Below are 16,388 nucleotides of genomic sequence, written 5' to 3'. Positions count from 1 at the left end.
GCCTCTTGCCTGCAGTTTTGGAATTTCTGGAGCAGCCCTGTGGTCACGGTGAGAAAGTTCAGGTGCATTTGGTATGGGCAGAAGATCTCCCTCAGGCAGTTGCGTGGGGAGCAGAAACAGCCCATGCTTTGCAGTGTTTGAAATGCTGAGCTGGGTGTTTGGGTAAATCCATAAATCCATCAAGGGGCACATCCCTGCGCCCACACTGGCAGAGGGATGGTAATGGGGGCACAGGGACAAGGTGCCAGCGTGGTTCTGCAGATCTCAGCACTTGGGGAGCTTCAGGGGTATGCCCAGGACGGGTCACCCTGGTGCCACCCTGCTCCCACACAGCAGGGTGACAGCTGAGAGGCCTCAGTGCCAGATGTGAGCACTGAAACACCCACCTTAGGGAGGCCCAACCTTGGCTCCTCCATAAAGGAAAAACCCAAACTGTGGAGCTGGCAGACGCCAAACCAGCAGGAAAACCTCAAACCTAAAAGCCTTTTTAGAAGGGTCTTAAACGGAGCATGGCAGGATTCTGCCTGCCAACAGCTGTCCCCCTCCAGGGCCACATCCCCAGGGATGAGACTCCCCCGCAAGAGCAGGGGCAGAGGAGTCATGGGGTCCTGGGAGCTGGCAGCCAGGGCTGGACATAAATCAGAGAGATTCTCCTCAATTCCCAGCAAACAGGCGGGTTTTGGCCAGGGCAGAAACGAACCCAAGCTGGGAAGGCAAATTTACCCCTGACCTGTTCATGCAATCCGCTCCACATCCCTGCCTGGGCTGGAGTTGGTGGTGAGTTTCTTTAAAATCCCCTCACCCCAAAATTTAGGAGGTCTTCTGGGACCTCACAAGCAAATACAGGGAATTTCCTGTGTGAGGATGCAGACTCTGGGAAATATTCAGGTTTTATTGTGACACACCCCCCTGGTTTGCTGACTCTGGTCCTGCCTCTGCATTCCAGGAGATATCCCAGTATCCAGACCCCTGTTTTTGCAGCACCAGTATCAAAAGAAGCAGCCAAATGCTCCTGTTTTTCTGGCTGACTGCTGCTTATCCCAAGCCTGGATGGCGCAAGAGACCCAGAGCTCTGCAATGTTTGCTCTGAGCAAGACAAAACAGCACAACAACATCCAGCAGCTGGATCTTCAGGTGTCTCTCAATGGGCAGCAGCTCCAGCTGTGCTTTGGTGTGCAGAGGTGGGACAGGGTGGTTTTTCTGGGGCTCATCTCTGTCCCCATTAGTGCCTGCAGAGGGGAACTCCTTGGGCTTTCACTCTCCAGCCTGGAGCAGGAGTGGCCAACCTTGCTGGAAAACAAACAGCCCAGCCCATGCTCTTTAATTCGGGGCAATGGCTCGCACACAAAGAACAACTTGTGTCCTTTGACGTTATGCACTTCATAAAGAAAACTTTCAGGTGGATAATCCAGCAGCAGGAGCGGATGGAAGGAAGGCAGTGCCAGCACAACTTCCTCTGAGAAGTGGAAAAAATTCTGTGTGTATTTCATCATCTGTGTCTCTGACCCCAAAAGTCCCCAAACTCAAGGAGCTGCTGTGGGCTCAGAGGGCTCAGTACTGACCAGGATCCCCCCAGGGCTTCTCCACCACCCTCACCCCCACCAGTGGCTGGTTCAGTCCCTGCCCTCCCATCCAGCAGTGCTGCAGCCCCACCTGCTCTTGCTTCCCTTCAGCCCTGCCTGTCCCCAGCATCCCCCAGGGCACAGCAGCCCCTCAGCCTCCCATCCAGCTGTGGGAAAAGAGCTCAGTTTTGCCCATGGAAGGTCTCAGCTGGATCACTGCAATGATCTGTCACTGAGAACGTCCTCAGTCACATAAAGGACACAGCGATGGTGTTCCCTCGCCCCCTGTGCCACTTCCTTTGGGACAGAGCCAGGGAGCGCTGGCACTGTCACTGCTCATGGAAAAAATAATTATCACACCCTCCGAGTAAAGCAAAACCAGTAACAGATCGAGCTGCATGTTCAATGTAAATTTTTCTTGTGAATGCATTTGCCATGAAATTATTGTTAATTATTCATGCCAGCTGCCTCTGATGGCCTCGGAAGTGGCAGCACCGCCCGTGTCACGGCCGAACGCGATGGATTACAACAACGAAAGAGATCAGATTCTGCCATTTAATGTTATTGTTTAATCAATGCTTGGGGTGTTTTCCTCTCCTGTGTTCGGCTGTTTTGCTCAGGTGTTTTGCCCTGGCCAGGCAGGATGATCCAGCAGCTCACAGCGGGCTCTGCCTGCCTGGCCGGATCCTCACGCCTGCGCTTCGCCGCGGTGGCTGCGACACCAGGGACCTGCTCTTGCCCCCACTCAACTAATGAGTGTTATTAATGACAATTGCATCAGTCTGAGGTGGCCCTGACACCCACTGAGTGGCTGATGTAGGGTGAGAGATAGGAAGAGGGGTTTCCTGGGGGATCAGGGTGTCTGTCCTGGCTGGTACAGGCTCAGAGTCTGGGCACCACTGTCAGTTCACAGCTGCCATGGAACCACTGCTCCCTGTCAGTGCCACAGAACGTGTTCTACATCCCCAGCTTTACCCCAAATTCAGCAGGATGATGTAAAGTGCTTTTCCCAGCACAGGAGAGTCAGAGACCCCTCAGGCACAGCCCAGCTCCAGGGTGCTGCCACCCTCAGCGCTCCTGCACTGGAGCACAGCAGAGGAAGAGCAGCCAGGAAGTTGCAGGCCAGGTGAGCAGCTCCTGTGTTCTCCTGGGCAGCTCTAGGAAGGAGCCTCAACCTCGGAGAGCGTGCTGGGGCAGGAGGCCGTGAGCGGGATGGTGGCTGTGGGGGGTTTGTAGTCAGCCCCATGGAACACCTGCCCGCCCGTGCCCACGGGGTTGGCACAGGAGACGGGGCAGTCGTGGCTGTGCTGCTGGCTGTCCCCTCCTCCGGCCTCCAGGCGCTCGTGGCACCTCTTCCCGATCAGGTAGGTGGCCTCGATGAGGTTCAGCACCACGCAGACGCAGGTGGTGACCACCATGAAGAGGGTGAAGATGTTCTTCTCGGTGGGCCGGGAGATGAAGCAGTCCACCACGTTGGGGCAGGGCGGCAGCTCGCACTTCACCACCCGGGGCAGGGTGTAGTTCCTGTAGAGGCGGAAGAAGATGTAGAGGAAAACCACGTCCACGCTGGCCTTGAAGATGAGGCTGAGCAGGTACGTCCACCAGAGCCCGCCCCGCTTCTTGCCGGGGTTGGGGTATTTGCAGCGATAATTGTCCCCTTGGATCTCACGCAGCCTCTCCTCCTTGGCCTCCCGGTAGGCCACGTGCATGAGGACCAGGAGGGACGGACACGTCACCAGGATGAGCTGCAGGGCCCAGAGGCGGATGTGGGAGATGGGGAAGAAGTGGTCATAGCACACGTTGGTGCAGCCCGGCTGCCGCGTGTTGCAATCGAAGTCCTTGTGGTCGTCGCTCCAGACCTTCTCGGCCGCCACCAGGTAGACCAGCAGGCGGAAGATGAAGACGAGGGAGAGCCAGATGCGGCCGAAGGCTGTGGAGTAGACATTGACAGCGCGGAGGAGCCCCTCAAACGCCCCCCAGTTCATGGCTCCCCGATCCTGTTAGCCAGCCTGGGAAGAGAGAAGACGCTGTGACACTGAAGCAGAAGCAAAAGGTCCCCATTGGAGCCCCTGTGTGCCTCAAAGCACTGAGCCGTGCTCCTGGGGCCATCTCTGACCTGTGCTGGCACTCAGGGACACCACTGATAGCACAGACCTGCTCCGGGTGACACTTCTCCTCCAAGCACCGTCCTGCACTCTGGGCACCTGACAACACTCGGGGTTTCTGCCCCAGCCACAGCATCCTCCAGCCACCTCCGGTGCACTGCTCAGGCCCCATCCCGCCCCAGCTCCCGCCTCGTTGCTCAGGTATTTGTTATTCATTTCCCTTACGTTGCCAGGCCTGGCCCAGGCAGACAACAAATAGGAGCTGCCGCGTCCTCTCCCACCGCTGGAATCTGCCGTCGCCTCCGTGCTCCCCCGGGCAGCGCAGGAGGAGCCCGGTGCCACCGCTCCGTGTCCCCACGGAGTGCCCACGCAGCGGGGAGCCCACGGCAGGGCACAGGCAGCGGCTGGGCTGGGGAAAAGCTGCAAAGCCGAGGGGCTGCCCACGGCCGGGCATCCAAAACAACCGATTTTCACCAAACCCAGGCACCTGCGAGGTCGCTTTGAGCCCGGCTCGCACCGTGCCGGATAAACGCACCTCGTGCTCCTGGAGCTGCAGCAAAGACTCCCAGGGCTGCGTTTGGTGCTGGCTCTCCTTAAATAAGTGAAATTACAAGATTCCCCCTCGCCGAGGGGTGAACGCATCCCTTGCTCTGCACTGCTGAGCCAATGCACCCACCCGCAGGACTGGAGTGGCCACGGACGCTCCCGGTTCTCCGGCAGCTCCCTGGAGGAACACGCAAACCCCAAATTCCTCCTTCCCTGTGCACGCTGCCGGCAGCAGCGCAGGCCGTGCCCATCGCCCTGCTGCCAGGCTGGGCAGACGCACTTCCCCAGCGCCCTCCCCACCTCCTCGGGGCCGGGGGTCGCCGCAGAAGGGGTCCCCAGGCCGCTCACCTGCGGGTGTCCCTCGGCGGCGCTGCTGCAGGTCGGCGCCTGCCCAGGGCAGGAGCGCATCGCCCGGCACAAGAGACGGCACATGAGTCACCCCCGCGCTCCTGGGAGCGAGGAGGAGATTCCCGGGGGAAGGGATGAGGCTCCAGGCGGATCCCCACGTGTCCCATGGAATGCCAGATTTCCCGAGGCGAGGGGCGGCCCCGCAGCGCTGCCGTGCCGTGCCGGGAAGGGCTGAGCCGGCTCTTCGCCGTGGGGAGGGGTGGGAGCTCAGGGCTGTCTGTCCTCAGCTTCTGCAGGGATGTTCAGCACTACCTGGGGTCGCTCCATGCCTTCCCTGCACCCATCCCCTCGCTGCAAAGTGGCCGAAGCCCTGGGAGGCCCCACCTACAGCACCGAACACCACTCTTTATAATCCTTTTTTATTGAAACTTTGCACCATGGCAATAATTTAGCAGAGCCTTTACTTTATCCCTTGTCGCCCTCTATTAAATGGGTGGCAGTTGATAATTTCACTGGCAATTAATTAACTCCTTGCCTGTGCCCCCCTCACCTGCAAGCTGGCACAAATCTCTTCCCCATCACCCCTCCTTGATATCAGAATCTGGAGCCCTCCCAAGATGAACCCTCAGCTCAGAGAATCCCCTCTTGGAGGTCTGACCCTCATCTCACAGCTGTGGGGTGCAGGGATGGGGGTCACAAGGGAGGGAGTCCAAGGAGGTGTGGGGTGCAGGAGTTCAGGTAGGGCTGGAGTCATTTGAGGAGCAAACACACATTTCATTTGCAATTCTGCTGGGGTTTAAAAAAAAATGTAGAGAAACAAATCTAAACAGCTGTAAAGTAAATTACCAGTGTTTGCGGATGGCTCCAGGGAAGAGTTCTGCAGTTTGAAATCAAACAAGCCCATTTTTATTTTTTTTTTTAACATGCCTGTGTAGTGGCTGTGCTGAGGAGGGGGTTCCCAGGGGCTGTGGCCCCCACGGGCAGGCAGGGAGGACCCAGAGCAGCACCCATCCACCAGCACCCAGTGGTGGGTGGGGGGATGTTCTGCCCCTGGCACCCCTAGTTTTGTGGGTGTCAGAAGTGGCTCTTTGTGTCTTTCTGGGTTAAAATCCCCTCTTTTGGGGAGCTGCCAGGTGTGATGGGCAGTTTCTGCTCTGGTAGAGCCCCTCCATCCCTCCACAGGTGAGTCCCCAGAGCAGGGGACACAAAGGTGTATTAATGGCAGCACTTTATCTTCCAGGAACAAGCCCCATTAGTACATTTTCACTACAACATGAAATATTAATAACACTTTGCATTTATATAGCGTCATTCATCCCGCAGTCACCAGCCAAGCCGCTGACATGAATCAAACACTGCAGCCAGCTCTGGAGGAGACGGGTAAACGGGATTAGACCCATTTTCCTGCTGCACACAGTGAGGCACAGGGTTTTCTGCAGGTCACCGGTGCCACTGAGGGTGTTTTGGAGGAAAAAACCCGACCACGCGAGGCCAGGGACTGCTCCGACTTGGCCTTCCTCCTCCTCCAGCTGCTGCAACTGGTATTTGCTGTTCCTGATGCTGTGCTGACAGTGCAGGGAGGGGAGTTAGGAAACCTGTCAGCCCACAGAGAGGCAGGCCCTGACACAACCCGAGGGCTCCGGCAGCATGAAAGAGCAAGCAGAAAACCAGTGGGGAAAGAAAGGGCTCTTTTCATCTTATTAAAGAGCCTTGTATTTAAACCCTCCTCCAGCTCCGTAGCACAGGGTGATTGCGAAGGCTTTTACACACCAGCTGAGCAGGACTCGCTCCTGCTGTCGGAGATGCAGATGCAGATGCTGGTTAGCAGGGCGGAATCCCGGGATTGATGATGGATAGGGACAGATAAACAAGTCCTGGGCAGAGTTCCGGAGCGGTGCTGAGCGGCAGGGAAGGGGTGTGGGCATAGCCCCGCCGCCCACTGTCCCCAGCATTGTTATTCCATGAAGAAGGCACCTTGTTTGCAGATAATTAAAAAACCCCAAACAGATTAGTGAAAATTAAACACCCAGAGCAGGCTGGATGTTGGCTCAGCCTCCAGGAGGGGTGAGTCTGTGAACATCGCTGGCTGCTGCTTCTGCTCAGTGCCTGGCTCAGCGCCGGGACCCCCTTTCCTCAGCCCCCTGGCTCCCCACTGCCCTGCCAGCTGCATTTCCCCATCCCACGGCATTGTTTGGAAGTTCTTTCATGGAAAATGTCTGTTCAAGGAGTGTGTGGATGGGAGCAGGCAAACCCTCCCTGGCCCTGCCTGGTGGTGGCCGTCTAACAGGGCCAGCACCCATTAATCTTACATTTATATGTGAGGCTGCAGGGAGTAACCTCATTTCTAGGGAGACCTTAATTAATCACCCACTCAAACTGCCTCGATGAGGTGGTTTGCAGCCAAGGAGATAAATTGACATGGTCAGCAGTGGCTGAGGATGAGGATGAGGTTAGCAGGGACCTAAATCATGGCAGGTGATGGTGGTGAGCAGAGCAGGGGACACACGAGCAGGGGACAGGGCACATCTGAAACCTTCCCCTGCACTGACAGGCCGATGAATGGGACACGGGAGATGCTGCTGAGGCTCTTTACCCCTAAAAAGGCAGAAATGAGAGAGTTCTCAGCCTGTGCAGCCCATGGCCCTGTGATGGTGGCAAGGGGAAGATGTGGAGGACAAATTCCTGAGCGGGAGGGGACCGCGGGCAGTCACACAGCCCCAAACCCCAGGCAGGGAGGGCTGGGGGCTTGATCCCTCACGGCAGGAGCAGAGTCCAGCCCAGCGCTGCCTGTCACGGACAGACCCATTACTGCCCGTTTTGGGTTGTTTGGCCAAATAATCACCGAGAAAAGTCGCCCTTGCCACTGACCTTGGCAGCCTCCAAATGGGCGGCCCGCAGGTCAAAGTCTTTATATCCCATCACCATTCTCCTGAGTCACTCCTGTCTCCTGGCAAGTTACATTCTTTTCAGATGGCAGCTAAACGGGAAAGAGGTCGCGCTCCCAATACGGCGACAATAGGACATGACAGCACTTTTCTGAGTGATTAAGCCTCAGGTGATGGCGGGGCTACAAGACAAGAGTCTGAAGGCTGAAAGACTTTAATCACCTCGGACGCGGCACTGAATCCTCGCACTCCATCCTGCCAGGGTGGGTTTTTAGTGCGAAACAGCAGCGATAATAAAAATAATCCAACCCAGCCTGCGCACCCATCCGTTAGTTATCCGTGCTGCTGTTAATAACCAGCCTGGGCAGCCTGTTGGCCCTCAAAGATCCTTCTGCAATAAATCAGCGCTGATGCCTTAAAATAACTCCGGGGCTGCCGGAGCTGACACTAGATGGCATTGGGAGAACGCGCGGCGTGGCTCAGCCGCCTTCCCCGGAACAGTCTGGCAAAACAGAGCAGAAAACTCAGGATGACGGAGCAGAAAATGTCTCAGCTGGGGAGAGGCCACCAGCTCACCTCCATCCTCACATGCACCAGTTCAGCTCCATCCTCACAGTCCTCACTTCACCTCCATCCTCACATCCACCAGTTCACTTCCATCCTGAACCCACCAGCTCATCTCCATCCTCACATCCACCAGTTCACTTCCATCCTGACCCACCAGTTCATCTCCATCCTGAACCCACCAGTTCCTCTCCATCCTCACATCCACCAGTTCACTTCCATCCTGACCCACCAGTTCATCTCCATCCTGAACCCACCAGCTCATCTTCACCCTGAACCCACCAGCTCATCTCCATCCTGAACCCACCTCATGTCCACCAGCTCATCTCCATCCTGAACCCACCAGCTCATCTCCGCCCTGAACCCATCAGCTCACCTCCATCCTCACATGCACCAGTTCAGCTCCATCCTCACAGTCCTCACTTCACCTCCATCCTCACATCCACCAGTTCACTTCCATCCTGACCCACCAGCTCATCTCCATCCTGAACCCACCAGCTCATCTCCATCCTGAACCCACCAGTTCATCTCCATCCTCACATCCACCAGCCCATCTCCATCCTGAACCCACCAGCTCATCTCCACCCTGAACCCATCAGCTCACCTCCATCCTCACATGCACCAGTTCAGCTCCATCCTCACAGTCCTCACTTCACCTCCATCCTCACATCCACCAGTTCACTTCCATCCTGACCCACCAGTTCATCTCCATCCTGAACCCACCAGTTCATCTCCATCCTGAACCCACCAGTTCATCTCCATCCTCCCATTCCCCAGTTCATCTCCAGCATCTCACCTGCACTGGGGCAGATCTCAGGGTGTTTCACCTCTTCTCTGAGCTAGTAAAATAGGCTGTCCCCAAACTAATATTTTTTTCCCCATTGAGAAGCTGCACTTGTGGCTCCCGAGAGCCTGATGGCCCCCACTGGCACCAGCACAGCCCTTTGGGACTCGTGGTGGCCTCACCTGGCTGGGGTAGGTGCACCTGGGCACCTGCAGAAGGGATGGTGATGAGGAGTGGGGCTTTAAAGTGAGTCCCAAACCCCAAATGATGCTGCTGCCCCAGCATCCCACCAGCTCCCTTCACATGGAAAGGTTTTCCTGCTGCAGCCTGGGCTTGTGCCTGCCCTGCCCTGATCAATCTCTCCCTGGAGATCAGCCTGTTTGTCTGTCTGTCCATCCACCCCCCTGTGCCTCATGCCTGGGTGCATCCCTGTCCCCAGGGCTGGTGCAGACAGGTCTCTCCTGGGAACGCCCCGGGATATTCTCAGTGGAGCAGCACAGCTCACTCACCCTCCCAGAGCTGCAGCTCGGCTTGGAGCCAGAAACTGTTTGCAGGCGCCGGCATCAGTCTGGCTTTCCCCCGTCACTCCAGGCTCCTTCTACCTGTCAGAGCCAGCCTCTCCTTCCCCCAAATCACCTCCCGCACCCCACTGAGCCGAGCTGACTTTGTCTCTTGATGCTGCATTGTGCCGGCAGCCCGAGAGCCACAATAGAGCTCCTGATTGCAGCTCCCTCCCTCCCTCCCAGCCAGCCCCGGCCCCGCGTGTCAGCCCTGCTGGCAGCACATGGCACACGGCTCTGCCACAGCCCACCCTCCCATGCCCTCCCCGTGGCACCCCAAAAAGCCTCCATCCTCCAGGAAACTGCACCTGGTTGGATTTTATGCCACTGTTCGTGCAGGGGAGAGTTGTTTGGGGTGATGCTACAGGTTTTGGGGTGTGCACCCAGTTCACCCCCATGTTGTGGGGCTGGGGTTCTCCTCCCCGTTCTCTCTGCAGGGTAAAACATAACAGTGCCAAGACTCAAATCCTCTCCCAGATGCCTGAGCTGGAGAGCTCCACTTTTTTAGGGATCTCTGCCCAGGCAAGCTGACGTGACAGGATTCTTCCAAAGGCTAAAAACTTGCTTGTACTGTCAGGACAATACCACATAAAAAACAACCCACCACCCCTCCCAGTTGGCTTGTACCTCTTCTGGAAACTCTGGGCAGCAGAACTAAACTCTGAAAAGGGCCCAGACTTGGCTTGAAGCAAGAGATTTCACATCATCGTGTCTTAAAATGTCAGCACTTTAATTAGCTCCATCTGAAGCTGGAGTGGGTTTGTCACCCCGCTCTGCTTTCAGTTCAGGTTGAGAAATTTGCTCAGGCTGACCTTTTCCCTCCCAGACCCAAAAAAAGTCCCCAATCCATATTGGCATTTCCTAAAAATAGGACAAAATAGCCCCCCAAAAATACCAGCCAGCTGTAGGGATGATGTTGTGCAGCATCACGCCAATGCAGGGAAAGGGACTTCAGCTGTGAGATGCCTGCCCTGGGAGAGCTGAGGGGATGTTCCCAGGTTCTTGTGTCTGGTTTTCCCCTTTTATCTCTTTCAGACACTGCTGCTAGGCCCCCTTCTTCCAAAGGGAACCCCCAGTTAGGTCAAGGTGTTCCCTGCTCAGGGTTTTCTATATAGCATCATTTAAATCTCCATCTCACCCACCCTTTTAATTTCATTTCTTGTACCTGTGTGGCTGCTGGAGCCATAACTTACACTCCAGGATAATTTCTTGCTCTAAAGGATACAGTGAACTTCTTCACAATTTGCTGACCAGCTGGGAATGCTTCTCCAGGTGGGTCACACTGGGTAATTATTCCATTTCAGCTGCTGGAGATGGAGGTTCGAGCCCACTCATCCTCTGTGTGCGTGTGATAAATTAATGAAAGCAAAGCCAGAGGAAACACCTGAAAAAACACAGGGAAGTGGGAGGCCACGATGCCCCAGCACAGCTGCTGGGCTTGGGAATCGCCGTGCTGAGGTGTCACAACACCTCCAAGGGCTCTGCTCTTCACACCAGGCTGTCTCCAGCACGGCCTCTGAGAGCACAAGCCACCAAAAGCCAGTGACCACTGTCAGGAGGGTCACAGACGTGTCCACCATTGCGATGGCTGGAGGGATGAGGAGCTGTGGAGGGCTCAGGGATGTTGGGTGTGAGTCTGGCCCATGGAGCACCTCCTGGGCCATGGGCTGCTGCTGTCCCTCTGCCCTCCTGGCATGGCACAGCAGCAGTTGATCTCCTCTGCAGAGCTCCAAGCCAGAGAAATGCCTTCCTCAGAGCCTGACCATTCCTCAGCACGTCAGAGGAAGAAGAGAGGCATCAAAAGCGCGCTGGCTGCCTCCCCGCTCGTTGCCGTCCGGCCTGGAGCCCCGGCCCCGCGGCGCGCGGCCTTTGGTGGAGCGTGACACTGCTCTGCGGCGTGCCACGCAATTATGGCTGGGAAAGGAAGGGCCAGATCGCCCCGGGAGGGGGAAGAATGAGAGCCTTTCATCCACACCCCACCGGCCGCCGCCTGCCGCTCGCTATTCTTATCCCTCCTGATCAAGGAGAAGCGTTTCCTCCTCCTGCCATTGAACCGCGACGCGGCTCGGGCAGCGCGGGGAACCGGCGGCTCTGCCGAGCCCAGCCGGGCTTCCCCAGCCCCACGCTGCAGGGCATGACCCCGCCAGGATGGCTTTTGAGCTCAGAGAGCACCTCGTGGGGATGGGTATTGATGTGGAGGTGCAGGTACAGCTCCGGCACTGCTCGCCCGCCGAGGAAGGTCAGCCTCGGTTCGCGCTTGATGTGGGAAACGCCGGAGCTCGGGAGAAGGGACGGCTCCTGCGCCTGTGGGAAGAGGAGGAGAGGAGTTCTGGGAGAGAAATGTGGTCGTGGGGATTTAAAAATTCCCTTGTGCTTTCATGAGAGAGACTCGGGCTCTTGTTTTCTGCTTGGGTGGCTTTGCCCCCAGCTCTAGGCCTCGTGAGGAAAAGAAGATCCCGTGAGTTACGACGGCAAGTGACCCCTCGAGGTTGTGTCCCACTGCCCTGCAAATGGAAGTTGCCATTAGCACCATCCATGGGGCCTTGGTGGTGGGGAGAAAGCTCCCCAAGAGCCTGTGTCCATGCCAGATGGCCAGGCCAGGTGGTGGATGGAGTAACACAAGGGCAGCCAGTGCCTGAAGGAGGGACCTGGGCCCATCTCTGACAAGTGAAACCAAATCAGCAGAGCTATCCCAGGGTCCAGGAGACCCCACACTGCCCTGGGGATGCTCACAGCTCATGTCTGCTATAGGAACACTTCCCTCGTGCAGCAGATGGGCGTTGCTGACACTTCCAGGCTGTCTTTGCCACTCTTTGGTTCTTAGAAACTGCTCCAGGAATTAACCAACCCAAGGTTTCTGAGATGCTGGAAGAGGAGCACTGGGCAGGTCTCCTAAGGCAGCTCCCCCTGCTCTCAGGAGCAGAGCCAAGCCAGGACTGCAGCCCCCAAACAACCCCAGGCTGGGCTGGAGAGACCCCACTGAACCTGACCTGCTGCACCACCATGTCAGGCTCACAGCTCTCCTCCAGCCTGTCTGGAAACAGAGACTTCTGAGCACCTTCTCTGTGTCAACAGAGCTGCAGGAAATCAGCTTCATCACCTTGAAGGACCAGGAGTTCTTCCCAGATGTCAGAGATCCCGCAGAGGAATAAAATCCAGTAAAGATTCACTATTTAGTTTGTTCCCAGGGAACTCCTCACCACCAGCCCCAAGATGAGGACTCGTGCTCATGGATGAAGCCTCGTGTTTCAGGAGCCAGGGCTGCTCTTTTCAAGGCTCCAGGGTCACATATCCTGGGTCCTCTTGGAGTTCAGGATTTTTGGGGATGCCCCAGAATCCTGGGGAGATGCTGAGGTGGAACAGCTCCATGGAGAGGAAAGCAGCTCGTTCCCACACCCCCTTGCACTGGGCTCCTTGCTGCAGGTCCATGCCTGACTGCAATCAATGTAACCTTTTAAAATTAATCTACTTTCTCTCCTCTTTTGCACACAAATACAGTTGCTGAAATTCCTCCATTTCCATGACATTTGGGAAAAAATTTGTATCTCAGTGGAACGCTTTCTTTACACTATAATGTCATTACTTTAACGGTGAAATTAAAGTAAAGATGGTGTGTATTTTTTTTTTTTTTTTTGCCTGTGATATTGGAAAATAAAGGTTCTTTCTCCCCCTGCACTGCTCTAAGTTCAAGCAGCTGCCAAGTGGAATGAGCAGAGCAGCCAGGACAGCCGGGGTCTGCTCCCAGTGCTCCCAGCCATCCTGCTCTGAAACCAGGGGAAAATCCCTGCTAGAAGTTCATGGCCAAAGGTCAGAGCCAGGGCAGCAGCCCCAGCACGAGCACAGGGAGCTGCTGCCTTCTGCTCTGGCTCCGGATTTCTCCACACAGGAGGGAAATTGGGAGAGGAGGCCCCGGGCTCTCAGTCACCCACCCTGGGACAGGGGGAGGCAGCAGCTCCCGGCTGAGGGGCTGGGCAGGAAAGGCTGACAGCCCCAGTTTACACATCACTCTGCTTTGGACCTAAAATACAAAATTCAGGTTTTCTTCCCCGTTTTCCAGAAGCAAAGCTCAGGTCACTCCCAGCTCTGGAGGGTGAGGAGGGGACGAGGAGCTGTGGCCTGTGTGTCACAGGAACCGAGCTGGATTGGGATGCAAAGGGACATCGTGTCAGCTTGTTCCCATGGGCATGGCTGTAAAACAAATCTGAATAGAGGAGGGAGGAGAATCTTCATCCATGGAAAGGGTGGGACATGCTTCCTCCTTCAGAGATAAACATGAACTCCCAGTTGAGGTGGACCTGTTGTGCTCCAGAACAGCAGCCAGACCTCCAGCTGCCTCTGGGAGAGAAGGAAAAGGGTTTAAACATCTAATTCAGGCTCTGTGTTTCCTTCAGGCTTCGTGGGTGTCCCCACTGCTCATCCCTATGCAGAAATGTGCTCTGTGTCCCTGCCCAGAACAGCCTCACAGAGCCACCAGGGACTCTGCCATCCCTGGGAACATCTTTCTGTGCTCACCCCAGTGTTTTTGGGCATCTGAGGATGCAGGTCTGGGCAGAGGGCATGGGCATGGGCCACGCAGGGAGAGGAGGATGGAAAGGGCAGGACAGCGCTGCCCAGCCAGGCCTGGTGAGGAGTTCAGTGTCACACAATGTCCCCTTCCCCTGGCATGTGGAGGATGGTGCCCACACAGCCCTCCAGCCACCCCTCAGCCCCGACGTGGCTGGATTGCCTGGAACAAGCCCCGCATCCCGCTCCTTCTCTTTCCCAGGCTAATTTTACCCTCCTCCCAGTGACAGATTGAGGGCTTCAAAACCCAGCCCCTGAACTCTCTCCGGCTTCCCCGCCATGGAAATTGCAGCGCGGTGGTTCAAAATAGGAGAGCAATTTGCAAAACAAATAAGTCTCCGATTAGCTAACGAGTGTCGGGCTGACCTTACAGGGACCCCTTCATTAGGAGACACTGAGCACCGATTAACTGCTCTGGGATGGAGGGAGCCACTTCAGACTGGTTTAATGAATTAAATATATGCTCCTATTTGGCTCTTAATGTAAAAAAAAAAATAAAAAAGAAAAAAAAAAAAAGTTAAGTACAGTAATTGTCACGTTCCCGAAGTCAGTCATCTCCCTACCTCGCAGTTCACCGAGACTTTCCCCTTCCCAGCACCAAAGTTTAATTTGTTAATGTGCTTCTGGTGTCACGGTGTTTCCCTCCATTAACACCAGCCCATCACAGTGTTCTGCTCAGGGAGCTCCGGAGTGCTTTCCTCCAGGTCTGCTCCTGCTCTCCAGGAATATTCCAGCACTTGGATTGCTCCAGGCTCTGTCCTGGCCATCAGCTCCTTCTGGGGCTGTATCTTCTCCTCTCCTGCTCCTCCTTGTCACACAGGACAAGAGGAAATGGCCTTGAGCTGTGCCAGGGGAGGGTCAGGAGGAATTTCTGCATGGAAAAGACTGCCAGGCACTGGAACTGCTCAGGGTGGTTTGGTACCCACCCCTGGAGGTGTCTAGGGAAGGTCTGGATGTGGCACTCAGGTGAGGATCATGCACAGACTGGACACGATGCTTTCCCAACCAAAATGACTTGGGAAAAAGAGACAGAAAGGGGAAAACCAGTGACAAGGGAAGTAATCAAGTGCCTGATTGTCCTGGCCATGGGCTGTCCTGAAGCCCTGCCCAGGGGCCTGTAAACTCACACCTTTCATGATGTCACTGACTGGTGTGTAATTTAATTACCACGCGCTTAGAAGATTAAATCCACGATTAAAAGAATTTATATGGATTAGCACAGGATGATTTCAAATCACTGCCAGCTCACAGCAAAGCAAATGCACAACCTGCAGCAAGAGCAGCAGTGCTGGGAAGGGCTGGTGCAGACTCTGGCCCTGCTCTGCATGCCAGGAGAGCTGGGTAGGGGGCCAGCAGGGAGACCCCAGCCCCTTCCCAGCAGAGCTGGCTCCATCTGGGGCGCTGCCATGGGCAGGAGGGATTCACCTGCCCAGCAGGCTCCTCTCCTGATCCATCAGTCCATCACACCCGTATCTGCTTAAAAACATTCGTCTCTTACTCCCCAAATGTGGATTTTAGTCCCTTTTTAAGCCATTCTGTTACTTAAGTCTCTTATTAGATGTGGCTTTATGGGGAAAGGAAAGAAGCCGGATGGTAGGAAAAGTAAAGAATGCAAACTGGGAAGATTTACCGAATCAACTGGTTTAAATCTAATTCCCAGGCCTCCAGATAAAGCTCTGCCCGAGAAATCTTTATTGTTTCCCTCTCTGGGGTGAGAGGGAGAAATGTGAAATTCATTTTTCTGTGCTGGGTGGGGAAGGGAGGATCAGGGGCAGCTTTTTCATCAAATCTCTTCTTCCAAAACAGCCATTTGCAAACCTTCATCCCTTCATCCAGGCAGCAGGATGGTGTGATCAGCTGGCTGGGGTGATCTCCTGGCTGGGGTGATCCCCTGGCTGTGGTGATCTCCTGGCTGTGGTGATCTCCTGGCTGTGGTGATCTCCTGGCTGCTGTGATCTCCTGGCTGCTGTGATCCCCTGGCTGCTGTGATCTCCTGGCTGCTGTGATTCCCTGGCTGTGGTGATCTCCTGGCTGCTGTGATCCCCTGGCTGGGGTGATCTCCTGGCTGCTGTGATCACCCCAAACTGGACAGGGGTGGGGACTGAGTGTGTCCAGGGTTAAACCAGGGAAAATCCTGGCATGGCCCCAGCTCCCTGTGCTCTGGGGAGTGCAGGCACACGGCTCAGCACGCCAGGGACGTGCTCCAGGCACTGGCCAAGAACGCTCCTGCAGCCATCTGCTCCCTTCCCAGGCAGGCAGGGACACAGAGGAGTCCTTCCCAGCCTGGATCCTGCAGGGCATGGGATGAATCCCTTGTTTTGATGCTTTAGGAATCAGCTTTTATTTAGGCCTGGGACTCAAGGACACCTTACTGTCTCAGGCCCCAATAGATATAAAGAACAGTGAATTAGAGGGGGCAAACTTGGAGTAAATGGCTTCACTACCAAAAGCTATAATTGGAGGATTAACCT

The 16,388-nt window shown here is 55.7% G+C and overlaps 1 protein-coding gene across 1 annotated transcript; it reads right to left on the bottom strand.

Annotated features, from left to right (window-relative positions):
• Positions 1-2,697: 2,697 nt before the first annotated feature.
• Positions 2,698-4,616, bottom strand: LOC121342895 (gap junction beta-5 protein-like). Its single transcript, XM_041417638.1, has 2 exons — positions 4,562-4,616; positions 2,698-3,571 (listed from the first exon to the last, which is right to left on the bottom strand). The coding sequence occupies exon 2, from the start codon at positions 3,545-3,547 to the stop codon at positions 2,720-2,722; it is 828 nt and encodes a 275-aa protein (XP_041273572.1). The 5' UTR covers positions 3,548-3,571; positions 4,562-4,616; the 3' UTR covers positions 2,698-2,719.
• Between the last annotated feature and the right edge of the window lie 11,772 nt (positions 4,617-16,388).

Source organism: Onychostruthus taczanowskii, unplaced genomic scaffold, assembly GCF_017590055.1.
Source record: "Onychostruthus taczanowskii isolate IOZ18803 unplaced genomic scaffold, ASM1759005v1 scaffold56, whole genome shotgun sequence".
NCBI lineage: Eukaryota > Metazoa > Chordata > Aves > Passeriformes > Passeridae > Onychostruthus > Onychostruthus taczanowskii.
This window is presented reverse-complemented; position numbering and strand designations above follow the sequence as displayed.